This window comes from Brachyhypopomus gauderio, unplaced genomic scaffold (assembly GCF_052324685.1).
Source record: "Brachyhypopomus gauderio isolate BG-103 unplaced genomic scaffold, BGAUD_0.2 sc146, whole genome shotgun sequence".
In the NCBI taxonomy this organism is placed as follows: Eukaryota; Metazoa; Chordata; class Actinopteri; order Gymnotiformes; family Hypopomidae; genus Brachyhypopomus; species Brachyhypopomus gauderio.
Window position 1 is genome coordinate 431223 of NW_027506967.1, and position 12857 is coordinate 444079.

At 39.7% G+C, this 12857-nt stretch overlaps 2 protein-coding genes across 3 annotated transcripts; one reads left to right on the plus strand and one right to left on the minus strand.

Annotated features, from left to right (window-relative positions):
* Positions 1 to 389: 389 nt before the first annotated feature.
* LOC143500389 (galactose-specific lectin nattectin-like) lies at positions 390 to 5261 on the minus strand. 2 transcript variants are annotated; one of them, XM_076994505.1, is made up of 8 exons: positions 5182 to 5261; positions 4989 to 5050; positions 4595 to 4615; positions 4470 to 4490; positions 1673 to 1761; positions 1424 to 1558; positions 1205 to 1316; positions 390 to 568 (listed from the first exon to the last, which is right to left on the minus strand). In XM_076994505.1, exons 2-8 carry the CDS (start codon positions 5032 to 5034, stop codon positions 489 to 491), a joined length of 504 nt encoding a protein of 167 aa, XP_076850620.1. In that variant the 5' UTR covers positions 5035 to 5050; positions 5182 to 5261; the 3' UTR covers positions 390 to 488. The 2 variants fall into 2 exon arrangements, with proteins under 2 accessions (XP_076850620.1, XP_076850621.1); XM_076994506.1 differs by lacking the exon at positions 4470 to 4490.
* A 3715-nt stretch (positions 5262 to 8976) lies between these two features.
* On the plus strand, positions 8977 to 11482 carry LOC143500388 (galactose-specific lectin nattectin-like). The gene is made up of 6 exons (XM_076994504.1): positions 8977 to 9037; positions 9174 to 9235; positions 10004 to 10092; positions 10207 to 10341; positions 10450 to 10561; positions 11302 to 11482. The coding sequence occupies exons 2-6, from the start codon at positions 9190 to 9192 to the stop codon at positions 11379 to 11381; spliced, it is 462 nt and encodes a 153-aa protein (XP_076850619.1). The 5' UTR covers positions 8977 to 9037; positions 9174 to 9189; the 3' UTR covers positions 11382 to 11482.
* The last annotated feature ends 1375 nt before the right edge of the window (positions 11483 to 12857 follow it).

Genomic DNA, 12857 nt, shown 5'->3' on the forward strand with positions numbered 1-12857 from the left:
TTTGTAGCATAAATTCCAAGTGCATAGTCATCAGATACAACATTATAATGCACTATTTCCTCTATAGTCTTTGTGATGGGTAAATCAGAAGTGTATGACTTCAGATCTCCCATGTACTGTCAATTTACCATAAAGCATGGATGCTTCATGGAATCTATGGATCTATGGAATCTATGGACCTTGGGAATCTGTGGATCTGTGGAAACTAACTGAGCGGGAGCAGGAGTTGAACCATTTAAATAGCACTGGAGCAGGAGACTCTAAGCTGTAATAAATTGTGAATGATAAAGATCAGACTGTGATCTAGCAATGTTCCTGAGGTTGAAAAATGCGGCTTTATTGATGTTTTTAATATGACTCTTAAAGTTCAAAATGAGTAGAAGACACCAGCAGTTTGCTCTTGTTTATTGCATCTTTAGCACAGAACAGTTGCATTTCTGCAGTTCTATAGTTCAACATGTTTTATTTAAGAAACCCAAGTTAGGTGGTTAGATCCTTGCGTTCCGTCGCTTCTTACACACAAATGGAAAATGATTGGAACAAATACTGTCGTTCATTTTCAGCTTTTCTGTGGTAAAGAAATAAATGTAAAAAGCATTATCAAATCACTGTAAATCTTAATCCTCATTAATAATGCATTAGATCAGTCAGCATTTCCTGAGAAACCTCATTCAAATGCAGTTCAGGGAACTGGTGTGACCTACAGGGTCCATGAATGGAATTTAGTTTAGTATTTCCTAACCCCTAACTCCTTATCCAATTAAAACCTATAATAACACATCTAATCTTGTTACATATTAAAAAAAATAGAACATGCTTAATGCATATAAGATGTGATGTCATTAAAATGGTAAGGTCAGTTGTTTTAAAATTAGCTTCAAGTTTTGATTAGGTGATTAGCATTTGGTCCTGGATTAGCAAGGGTTACATTGCATTCAAGGACATGCATTCAGGATTATTTAGGCCACCCAGGATATAGTGCCACAACAATCTGGCATCAATAATACACTAAAACATTCAATGCCTTAAATACAATTTTCCTGGATTTCATTAATTTCGGTGTCAGAAAATGCAAACATTTCCAACACAGTACAAATTCTAAAATTGTTAAAGGTATTTAAGCCTGGGTGGGATTTTGTGGAACTTTCTGTGGAGAAAACATTACAGCTAATGTCATAAATCATAACGAATCAAACACAAATACCTCCAGCATTCATTTGCATGCAGTTTTCATTATTCAAATAGTTATCAGGCTGCTGAGAAGCCCAAAAGTAGAAGTTCCCTTCGGTTCCATCACTCCAAAACCATTGTCCTTCCTGCACAGAGGAAGGATATTCAAGTCAGGGGCCTTCATAGGGGAAATTTAATTTATAATTGATAATCTGATTATTAAATTAATCCATGAAAATCTGAGATGGCTTACTTTCACAGCATCATAGCCACCTATCCAGGTTTGAAGGAAAGAGCCAGACATTTTTTTGATAAGATTTTGTAAAAACTTGTACTCTGAAATGGTGTGTACTGAAGCCAGGTTGCCCCCATGTCTCAAACAGGTACTCTGGAGTGGGGAAGACACAGACAGACAAAACAAGAAATACAAGATACGGTGATGAGATGAATTGCATGTTGAAAATAAAGTGCTAATGGGCTAGCTGTGTCACTTGCACTGTACCTCAGCTTCAGTCCATGTGACATAGGAACTAAAAAACCTGTAACATCTCTGTCCATACAGAGTCCAGGGATAGGGACAAGAAAGAGTCTCTGAAAATGAAAGAACTTTTGATTATGCTTTTTAAAATGGTATGTGACAAACAAAAAACACTCCTATCCTACTAGTTAAACAATAACAACAACAATAATATTGTTTAATTGTCACGTTACGGTCCCCGACCCCTCCCTTTTGGGCATGTGTTTACGTTGTCTACATCTAGTCGTCTGCGTCTGTGGATCTTTGTGCGTGCGGTTATGTCTTGTGATCATCTTTCTCACCTGTGGCTCGTCTCGTCATCACGTGGGGTTTATGTGGTTTGTCTATTTAATGTGCATTCGCGCAGTGTCCTGTGCTCGACCGTGAGTGAACAGAAGGAATCTGTGCCTCGTCCTTCGCCCCGCACCGCGCGTCACATTAATAATAATAATCAATTATCTTTTCAGAATTCTGTATACAGGAGTTCATTACATCCCGAGATCTCATAACAAAAAAATTATCTATAGACCTTGGTATGGAAAATTAATTATTAGTAATAATAATTAAAAAATTAAAATTAATATATAATTATATTATATAAATTATAATAATAATATAATTATATATATTAATACATGTCACGTTGAGGACCCCGTCTGCGTCTGTGGAACTCCGTGGTTGTGGTTGTGTCCTGTGATAATCCGTCTCACCTGTGGCCCGTCTCGTAATCACGTGGGGATTGTGGTTCGTCTATTTAATGTGCGCTCACGCAGTGTCCTGTGCTCGTCGTTGTCTAATGTTTACACGTTCTGTGTGGAGTCTATGTTTCTCGTGCGCTATTGCGCAATCTCTGTTAAGAATAAAAGTGACGTTCGCTAAAAAGGAGGATTCTGTGTCTCGTCCTTCGTCCCTCGTCAAACGTCACAGAACGACGAGCCGTCCGAGACACCAACAATGCCAGGCTACAAGACCTGGCCAAAGAAAGGCAAGAAGCCCAGCAAGCGGCATCACCGTGCCTCTTCCTCTCCCCCCCACCGCGGCTCCACGCCGACTCTGGCGCAGTTGGAGCGGGACCCAGGTTGCTCCTACTTGCTGTGTGCGGCTCTGGAGACCGCTATTCCCGAGTTGGCGGAAGAGTACCGCCAGACAGCGGTACGGGTGTGGCGGGAGAGACACCCCTCACCGTCCCGGGAACTCTCGCCCCTGCGGGTGGGCGTCCACGAGCTGGAGGAGGAGCCCCCCTATCGTGAGGAGAGACGAGAGGAGGACTCCTCCCCGCACCACGAGACCGGGCCCACGGTGGAACAGCTGGAGCAGGTCCCAGTGTGCGCTGCTCAGCTGTCCGCGGCTCATGAGTGTCCGGACCCTGAGACGGCGGAATTGTTCCGTGAGGGCGAGGTAAGGATATGGAGACGTATCCACCGCCCGCGCTCCCTCGCCTCTGAGTGTGGGTGCCTGTATTATCGGTGCCACCAAGTCCACCCCAGAGAGCGAGTTCGGGGAGGAGGACTCTGAGGAGGGGGAGGAAGAGGAGGAGGTCTACGCTCCATCGGTGTGTGACGCCTCCACCGTGGACTACGGTGGGGAGGAAGAGGAGGGCTACCCTCCGTCGGTGTGTGACGCCTCCACCGTGGACTACGGTGAGGAGGAGGAGGAAGAATCAGAGGAAGAGGACTACCTCCCTCCGCCCGTGTGCCCCTCTCACACCGCAGAGGACGATGGGGAGGAGGAAAACGAGGATTACCCTCCGTCAGAGGGCTCCTACACCGCGGAGGAAGAGGAGAGCCCTCCCCCCTCGGAGTTGTCTGCGGAGACCGTGAAAGGGAGGTGGACTCCATCCTCCGATCGCTCCGGCGAGAGTGCAATGGACTACTCTCCGGGTGGCAGTCCGTAGCAGTCCATGGAGTGGAGCCGGAGAGAAGAGGAGGAGATGGACACTGAGGAAGACCTCCCATGCGGGCCGCTCGGGGCGTCTGCCAGCCACACTGCCCCTGACGCATACGCCAGCCGCGCTGCACCTGGCGCATCCGCCAGTCGCACTGCACCCAGTGGAGGCTTCGCAGCAAAAGCTGGAGGAGGACCGTTCACCGCGACACCTGCAGCTCCCGACCTCTCTCCCCTCATCGCTCTCCTCCTGGCACGCAGCCTGGCGCCTGTTTCATGTCTGTCCCAGTGTTTGTGAGTCTTCCCGTATGTGTGCCAAACCCTTTTTTCCCTTTTGTTCCTCTTTGTGTGAATGTACCTGTTTGTGTGTTCGTAAACGTTACGTTGTGTGTGTCTAACGTCTTTTCCCCTGTATTCCCAGGGAGGGTGTGCTAGGCGGTTCGTGGCGGACGCTTTGCCGAGGGCGGTCACCTCCCAGACGCAGGACTGAGCGCGTCGGATCCGCCCATCGACGTGGGTTCAGGGCACTCGGTCCTGTTGGCACCCCGGGACGGGTAGTGCTCTTGGAGGGGACGTCTGTCACGTTGAAGACCTGTGGCCCATCTAGTAATCACGTGGGGATTATGTGGTTTGTCTATTTAATGTGCGCTCGCGCAGTGTCCTGTGCTCGTCGTTGTCTAATGTTTACACGTTCTGTGTGGAGTCTATGTTTTTCGTGCGCTATTGCGCAATCTCTGTTAAGAATAAAAGTGACGTTCGCTAAAAAGGAGGATTCTGTGTCTCGTCCTTCGTCTCTCGCCGAACGTCACAATACAATTGTATTATATAAATAATACAATTATGCACACATACACACACACAGACACACACACTGAACTATGAACGATATAAATTTTACCTTGGGATATTTCTGTTCCTCCTACAAATATGCAAATACATTTAATACAATTAATTGTTTATAAATAATACAATTACAGACACAAACACACACACACACTAAACTATGAACAATATCATTTTTACCTTGGGATATTGCTGTTCCTCCTGCAAATATGCAAATACATATAAATGTATTTTTTCATTTTTTTATTTGGCTCTATAAGCCAAAGGGAGAGATAAGGCACCATACAATACAAGCATTATTAAGCACAGGTTGCATTAATAAAGTTCCCTTTATACAAAACTGTAGTGGTTGTGTGAACTACAATTGTGTCAGTCTGACAACATGCAGACTTGGGAAATTGCTATCAAACCATAATCCAATATAGACTACTGACTAGCTTACTTAGATGTTAAATAAATGTTCGAATTACCACTATTCTAAAACATGCTTTATAATTCCCATTTATCAAACTAGTTAGATAATCCCACTGTAACTAGAGAAAATAAAAAAATATTTTATTTTGTTTTATCTTACCAGTGAGTACAAGACAGAGGAGCAGGGCCACCTTCCAGATCGCCATTACTGTGGATCAAAGGCTGAAATGGAAAAGCAAATACTAATAAACTAATCAAATAAATAATTTTTAAAGATAAAATTTTTACTTCTTCTTTTCTTTGTCCTTTTCCCACTATTATTATTATGTTTTAAGATGAAATTATGATGCTACCTGTTGGCAGCTGTGTTTTCTCAACCGTCTTAGCTGGAGAGATCGATGTGGTTGGGTAGCTCTGTAAACATTCATGCCTGGTTGTTTTATACACTATAAAAACAGGATGTGATGCCAAGCTTTTTTTTCTTAGTCATTGATAACATCGGTAATGACATTAACTTAACTTCTAGCTAAAATGATAAAGTGATGCACACCTGTTCATAGGAAAACGCATTTTAATACGAAGGAAGGCCAACATCAACACACACAGTTGCAGAGTCATTATGATGAGCATGAAGGAGCTATCAGGATGCTGGAGTTTTGCAGATAGTCTTCTTTGGGGCAAGTGTAGCCTACAAATTTATGATAAAATGTCATCTCATTGTTTAAAAGCTATTCGGAAAACATTTCAAAATCTCATCAAACAAACATAATGTTTGTGTCAAACAAAACACTGGAGCACTTCATTTTTCCCCTCAAACTTCTGCACTCAATAAAACCATAATGACAAAGTGAAAATGTTTGTTTGAATTTTAGCAAATTTATTGAAAATAAAAAAACAATAAAATCTCATATACATCACGTGAATTCTTTTCAGATGCTCTGTAACAAGCCCTGAACTGGTTTTACTAATTTCTTCTTATGTATTGTTTGTTTAGTTTCATGTCTACTTGCTTACTATGGTGAAACTTGAAATTACTGTTATGTTGCATTTTTTTTCTGTATTGTAGGTGAATAGATGTGTGTTGTACTCCACATACAAATGATGCCTTTATCTTCATCAGAATAAGTACTGCAGACAGATGATACAGAGTGAAAACTATATTTTATTAATGAACCTGGGTGTGCCCCCCCGTCTCTGTTGGAATTCTCCTAACTCTGCCTGTTCCCTCAAAACTGTTTTTGCATGTTCTCCAAAAAACTGTTTGTCTGAGTCTTTCACAATAGATGAGCTCATCCTAGTTCCCTAAATCATATAGCAATTTTGACAACTCAGAGTTCACAGATGTGAAAGTGGTTCCACATCTTGGGGTTGTAATCCACCAACTTTCACCACTTGGGGTTGCACCGAGGTTACAGAGTCAAACACACAGATCTTTCCTCTCTAGGAGTAGAAGTGATGTTTTTGTCAGGGCTGGGTCCAGGACCATCCCTCCTGTCGCCACAGGGCTCTTGCTTTTCTTCTTCTTCTCCTCAGTGAGGCAGCGTGCACCGTTTGGTAACTCTGTTTCCATTAGGTATTGTGGTTTTTTAATCTAGTATGGTTATGTTATTGTTTTGTATTTTGTTGGATATTGAAAAAATCTGGTTAATTGTGTAGCCACGGTCTTCCTTGATTATAGCTATACTGGGCCAGATGGGCTCATTATTAATATCAGTTAAAAGGTAAATCAATGCTAATACCAATTCCCTCTAAAGTATCCCGTCTGCTGCGCATGTTTATGATAAACCTCTGACAAAGCAGGCTATTGTTTATAGCAAGGTACTTTATAAAGTTGGTTAGGTATATTCTATAACCTACACTGATCTATTTGAGAAGTGAGTTCTTTTAGATTCTTACCAACTATAATTTGGAGTCAGATATTTAAGTTTTATGCACCTTAATCCTTCTTCTGCACCTGCACCTTGATTGTAGGCAAGCAGGTAGGTTAGTTAAATCTCATAACTAAAACCCCTACATGGGAGATGTAGTTTTTGGTCACTGCACGTATTTGACTTTTTTTTTCAGCTCTCTCTTTCAGCTCTCATGGGCCGCATCAAATGACGCTGTGGGCCACATCTGGCCCACGTGACTTGAATTTGACACCTGTGTTTTACAGCTTCAAAAACATGCCATTTTTGAATAGGCAATTACGTCTATTAGCAACTTCTAGCGACTTTTAGGACAGCCAATAGCTACCTTCTTTACAGAGGAGTTTCCTTACTGAGAACTTCCTGTTCGATACGTTGATGCTGTTCTTTCTATAAGTACATTCGTGCTGTTTGTCTCATCTTTCATCCATCACTCATCAACAAATAATGATATAGCTAGAAATAGATAGTATAAAGGATCGTAATTACAAAGAGGGGCTAGTTCTGGAGCAGGAGACTGCTCTTGCAGAGAGACTTAGGCTGAATTCGAAATGCCGTACTTAAACAGTAGGCACTAAATTTCAATGCAGTACGTTCTTCTCAACAGCTAAAGCTATGCATTCTTTCAGTAGGGGACTGGGCACTTTTCATAACCTTGGACATACTACCTGTTACCTCATACTGCTTTGGCGTACTGAATAGGAGGGAAGTACGGCATTTCGGATTCAGCCCTATTGTAGGTAATACAGGATAACTCCTGGCTTGAGAGAGTTCAGAATGCGGCTGCAAGGGTTCTGACCCGCAGGAGAAAGGGAGATCATATTACACCTGCACTCCACTCACTGCACTGGTTACCTGTCAGCTTTAGGATAGATTTTAAAATTCTAGTCATGGTTTTTAAATGTCTTCATGGTCTTGCCCCTCTTTACCTCAGTGAAATGATGGTTAGATATGTTCCAGTCAGGTCTCTCAGGTCTTCAAACAGTAATCTACTGGTGATTCCTAGATGCCGATTAAAGATTGGCAAGGGTGCTTTTAGCCACTATGACCCAAAGCTCTGGAATTCTCTTCCTGAAGAGCTCAGAGGCATTTCATCCCTGAATAGTTTCAAGAACAGTCTCAAAACATTCCTGTTTAGATCTGCTTTTAGTTAAGAAACTCTAGTCTATTATTTTATAATTTGTCACTTTATTTAATTATTTCTTTTTATCTTTAATTTTAATATTTTATTTTTATCTTCTTACTTTACTTTTTTATTATATTGTTTACTTTACTTTTTTACATTTTATGTTATTTTACTTTAATTTCTTCTAACATTTTCTTTTTGTCTTCTCCTTTTTATGTTTCTTTTATTTATACTGTAAAGCTCTTTGAGTTGCATGTATGTATGAAAGGTGCTATACAAATAAAGATTATTATTATTATTATTATTATTATTGAACGTGTTGTTTTTTATGTTTGTTTGTGCTTTGTTTCATTTAGTTTTATGCTGAAATAATAACAAAATATAGTTTTCCCTCTGTATCATCTGTCTGCAGTACTTATTCTGATGAAGATAAAGGCATCATTTGTATGTGGAGTACAACACACATCTATTCACCTACAATACAGAAAAAAAAATGCAACATAACAGTAATTTCACGTTTCACCATAGTAAGCAAGTAGACATGAAACTAAACAAACAATACATAAGAAGAAATTAGTAAAACCAGTTCAGGGCTTGTTACAGAGCATCTGGAAAGAATTCACGTGATGTATATGAAATTTTATTGTTTTTTTATTTTCAATAAATTTTCACTTTGTCATTATGGTTTTATTGAGTGCAGAAGTTTGAGGGGAAAAATGAAGTGCTCCAGTGTTTTGTTTGACACAAACATTATGTTTGTTTGATGAGATTTTGAAATGTTTTCCGAATAGCTTTTAAACAATGTGATGACATTTTATCATAAATTTGTAGGCTACACTTGCCCCAAAGAAGACTATCTGCAAAACTCCAGCATCCTGATAGCTCCTTCATGCTCATCATAATGACTCTGCAACTGTGTGTGTGTGTGTGTGTTGATGTTGGCCTTCCTTCATATTGAAATGCGTTTTCCTATGAACAGGTGTGCATCACTTTATCATTTTAGCTAGAAGTTAAGTTAATGTCATTACCGATGTTATCAATGACTAAGAAAAAAAAGCTTGGCATCACATCCTGTTTTTATAGTGTATAAAACAACCAGGCATGAATGTTTACAGAGCTACCCAACCACATCGATCTCTCCAGCTAAGACGGTTGAGAAAACACAGCTGCCAACAGGTAGCATCATAATTTCATCTTAAAACATAATAATAATAGTGGGAAAAGGACAAAGAAAAGAAGAAGTAAAAGAGGACTTTTATTTTAAAAAATTATTTATTTGATTAGTTTATTAGTATTTGCTTTTCCATTTCAGCCTTTGATCCACAGTAATGGCGATCTGGAAGGTGGCCCTGCTCCTCTGTCTTGTACTCACTGGTAAGATAAAACAAAATAAAATATTTTTTTATTTTCCCTAGTAGTGTGACACCGTCACATTGTTACAGTGGGATTATCTAACTAGTTTGATAAATGGGAATTATAAAGCATGTTTTAGAATAGTGGTAATTCGAACATTTATTTAACATCTAAGTAAGCTAGTCAGTAGTCTATATTGGATTATGGTTTGATAGCAATTTATTATAATTTATAATAATTTATTAGCTTTATTATTATAATTTATATAATAAAATTATATATTAATTTTAATGTTTTAATTATTATTACTAATAATTAATTTTTCATAACAAGGTCTATAGATAATTTTTTTTGTTATGAGATCTCGGGATGTAATGAACTCCTGTATAAAGAATTTTGAAAAGATAATTGATTATTATTATTAATGTGACGCGCGGTGCGGGGCGAAGGACGAGGCACAGATTCCTTCCGTTCACTCACGGTCGAGCACAGGACACTGCGCGAATGCACATTAAATAGACAAACCACATAAACCCCACGTGATGACGAGACGAGCCACAGGTGAGAAAGATGATCACAAGACATAACCGCACGCACAAAGATCCACAGACGCAGACGACTAGATGTAGACAACGTAAACACATGCCCAAAAGGGAGGGGTCGGGGACCGTAACGTGACAATTAAACAATATTATTGTTGTTGTTATTGTTTAACTAGTAGGATAGGAGTGTTTTTTGTTTGTCACATACCATTTTAAAAAGCATAATCAAAAGTTCTTTCATTTTCAGAGACTCTTTCTTGTCCCGATCCCTGGACTCTGTATGGACAGAGATGTTACAGGTTTTTTAGTTCCTATGTCACATGGGCTGAAGCTGAGGTACAGTGCAAGTGACACAGCTAGCCCATTAGCACTTTATTTTCAACATGCAATTCATCTCATCACTGTATCTTGTATTTCTTGTTTTGTCTGTCTGTGTCTTCCCCACTCCAGAGTACCTGTTTGAGACATGGGGGCAACTTGGCTTCAGTACACACCGTTTCAGAGTACAAGTTTTTACAAAATCTTATCAAAACAATGTCTGGCTCTTTCCTTGTAACCTGGATAGGTGGCAATGATGCTGTGAAAGTAAGCCTTCTCAGATTTTCATGTATTAATTTAATAATCAGATTATCAAATATAAATTAAATTTCCCCTATCAAGGCCTCTGAATTTGAACGTCCTTACTCTGTGCAGGAAGGACAATGGTTTTGGAGCGAGGGAACCGAAATGAACTTCTACTACTGGAGCACTAATCAGCCTGATAACTACTTGAATAATGAAGACTGTATGCAAATGAATGCTGGAGGTATTTGTATTTGATTCGTTATGGTTTATGACGATAGCTGTAATGTTTTCTCCACAGAAAGTTTGACAAAATCCCACCCAGGTTTAAATACCTTCAACAATTTTAGAATTTGTACTGTGTTGGATAATGTTTGCATTTTCTGACACCGAAATGTAATGAAATGCAGGAAAATTGTATTTAAGGCATTGAATGTTTTAGTGTATTATTGATGCCAGAATGTTGTGGCACTATAGGTTATTCTGGGTGGCCTAATTAATCCTGAATACACGTCCTTGCATGCAATGTAACCCTTGCTAATCCAGGACCAGGACTAACAGTAGTACACAGACGCAGGTTTGAGCTGTGAAGTGGAGGAATTCAGAATTGTGCTAGAATTCAATCAATTAAATCAACTCACCAAAACCTAAAGCTAATTTTAAAACAACTGATCTAACCATTTTAATGACATCACATCTTATATGCATGCTTATATGCGTATATACATATGCACGTTCTATTATTTTTTAAAAGATATAACAAGATTAATAGATGTGTTATTATAGGTTTTAATTGGATAAGGAGTTAGGGGTAGAAAATACTAAACTAAAGTCCATTCATGGACTCTGTGGGTTACACCAGTTCCCTGAACTGCATTTGAATGAGGTTTCTCAGTAAATGCTGACTGATCTAATGCATTATTAATGAGGATTAAGATTCACAGTGATTTAATAATGTTTTTTACATTTATTTCTTTACCACAGATGACCTGAAAATGAATGACTGTATTTGTTCCTATAATTATCCATTTGTGTGTAAGAAGCGACGGTACGCAAGGATCTAACCACCTAACTGTTGGGTTTCTTAAATAAAACATGTTGAACTATAGAACTGCAGAAATGCAACTGTTCTGTGCTTAAGATGCAATAAACAAGAGCAAACTGCTGGTGTCTTCTACTCATTTTGAACTTTAAGAGTCATATTAAAAACATCAATAAAGCCACATTTTTCAACCTCAGGAACATTGCTAGATCACAGTCTGATCTTTATCATTCACAATTTATTACAGCTTAGAGTCTCCTGCTGCAGTGCTATTTAAATGGTTCAACTCCTGCTCCCGCTCAGTTAGTTTTCACAGATCCACAAGGTCGATAGATTCCATAGATCCATAGATTCCATGAAGCATCCATGCTTTATGGTAAATTGACAGTACATGGGAGATCTAAAGTCATACACTTCTGATTTACCCATCACAAAAACTATAGAGGAAATAATATAATGTTGTATCTGATGCTTTAATTAGGACTATGCACTTGGAATTTATGCTACAGAAGATGAGTTGAAGGATAACTTAAGTGATCACTTGTAGCCTCGACTCATTTGGTAGTTATCAAGAAAAATTCATCATCACCTTTTGTATAAGATCTTCAGGCAAATCTTGTTTTAATGGCTGTCTAGTCATTGCATCTTATTTCATGCAGGGCTCTGCTTATTTCATATCAAGAGTACAACCCTGGTATGTTTGGAAACCTCTGAAGTTCAGGTGGAAAACTCTCTGTGATTCTCTCCTGAAAAAAATGTCAGGTGCAAGAAGTCATCCTATGGACTCCAAGGTTAAGTACTGTATATCTCACCACACTGAGTGGTATTGCTGTCATGATAAAAAGTCCAAACCAGAGTGTTTACGGGGAGACCTTATGGTTTATTTAGCATATGAGAAACAACAGACAGCAAATGTAAAGGCTGGAAACCTGATGGAATTTATTAAGAAGCTCCATACAATACAGAGCACTAGTGCCCCTTAGTGGCACAGCTGGAAAACAGCATGGGGTTGGAGTATTAGTCTAAGCCCAGAATGATCTCTGAGAGTGATTTATTCTGAAGGGTTCATGGACACTGCTACAGACATTAAATTGAATTGAGGCAGTTTTATTGACAAAGGGTTAATTGTTTATTGATAAACAATTTTAAGTAATAATCTGATATACTGCCGCTGTTTGTAACGTGGCTTGCGCCACGGAGCGAGGAGACGGACACAAACGCTGAGGAGAGCGAGATTTATTCATGGGAATACCAAAACCAACGTTAAACGGACAGGCATGGGTCAAACCGGGAGGGCAGCCAGAACAAGAAAGGATAACGGGCATAATCAGACAGGGAACTAAAACGACGGGGAAACACAGAACAGGCAGATGAACACGGATGACGGTAAACACTAAGCGAACTCACGAGCGGGACCAAACAGCGAACAGGGAAGCACAACCAACAGCATGAACAACTGGATAGACAAAACAACCGACAACCAGACAGGGGAAATACA

Coding starts and splice junctions, on each gene's coding strand:
- LOC143500388 (XM_076994504.1), top strand. CDS start 9,190: ATGGCGATCTGGAAGGTGGCCCTGCTCCTCTGTCTTGTACTCACTG. Junction 9,236..10,003: donor CCTCTGTCTTGTACTCACTG/GTAAGATAAAAC, acceptor TTTCATTTTCAG/AGACTCTTTCTTGTCCCGAT. Junction 10,093..10,206: donor TCACATGGGCTGAAGCTGAG/GTACAGTGCAAG, acceptor TCCCCACTCCAG/AGTACCTGTTTGAGACATGG.
- LOC143500389 (XM_076994505.1), bottom strand. CDS start 5,034: ATGGCGATCTGGAAGGTGGCCCTGCTCCTCTGTCTTGTACTCACTG. Junction 4,491..4,594: donor AGGAACAGCAATATCCCAAG/GTAAAAATGATA, acceptor GCATATTTGTAG/GAGGAACAGAAATATCCCAA. Junction 569..1,204: donor CATGCAAATGAATGCTGGAG/GTATTTGTGTTT, acceptor TCTTTACCACAG/AAAAGCTGAAAATGAACGAC.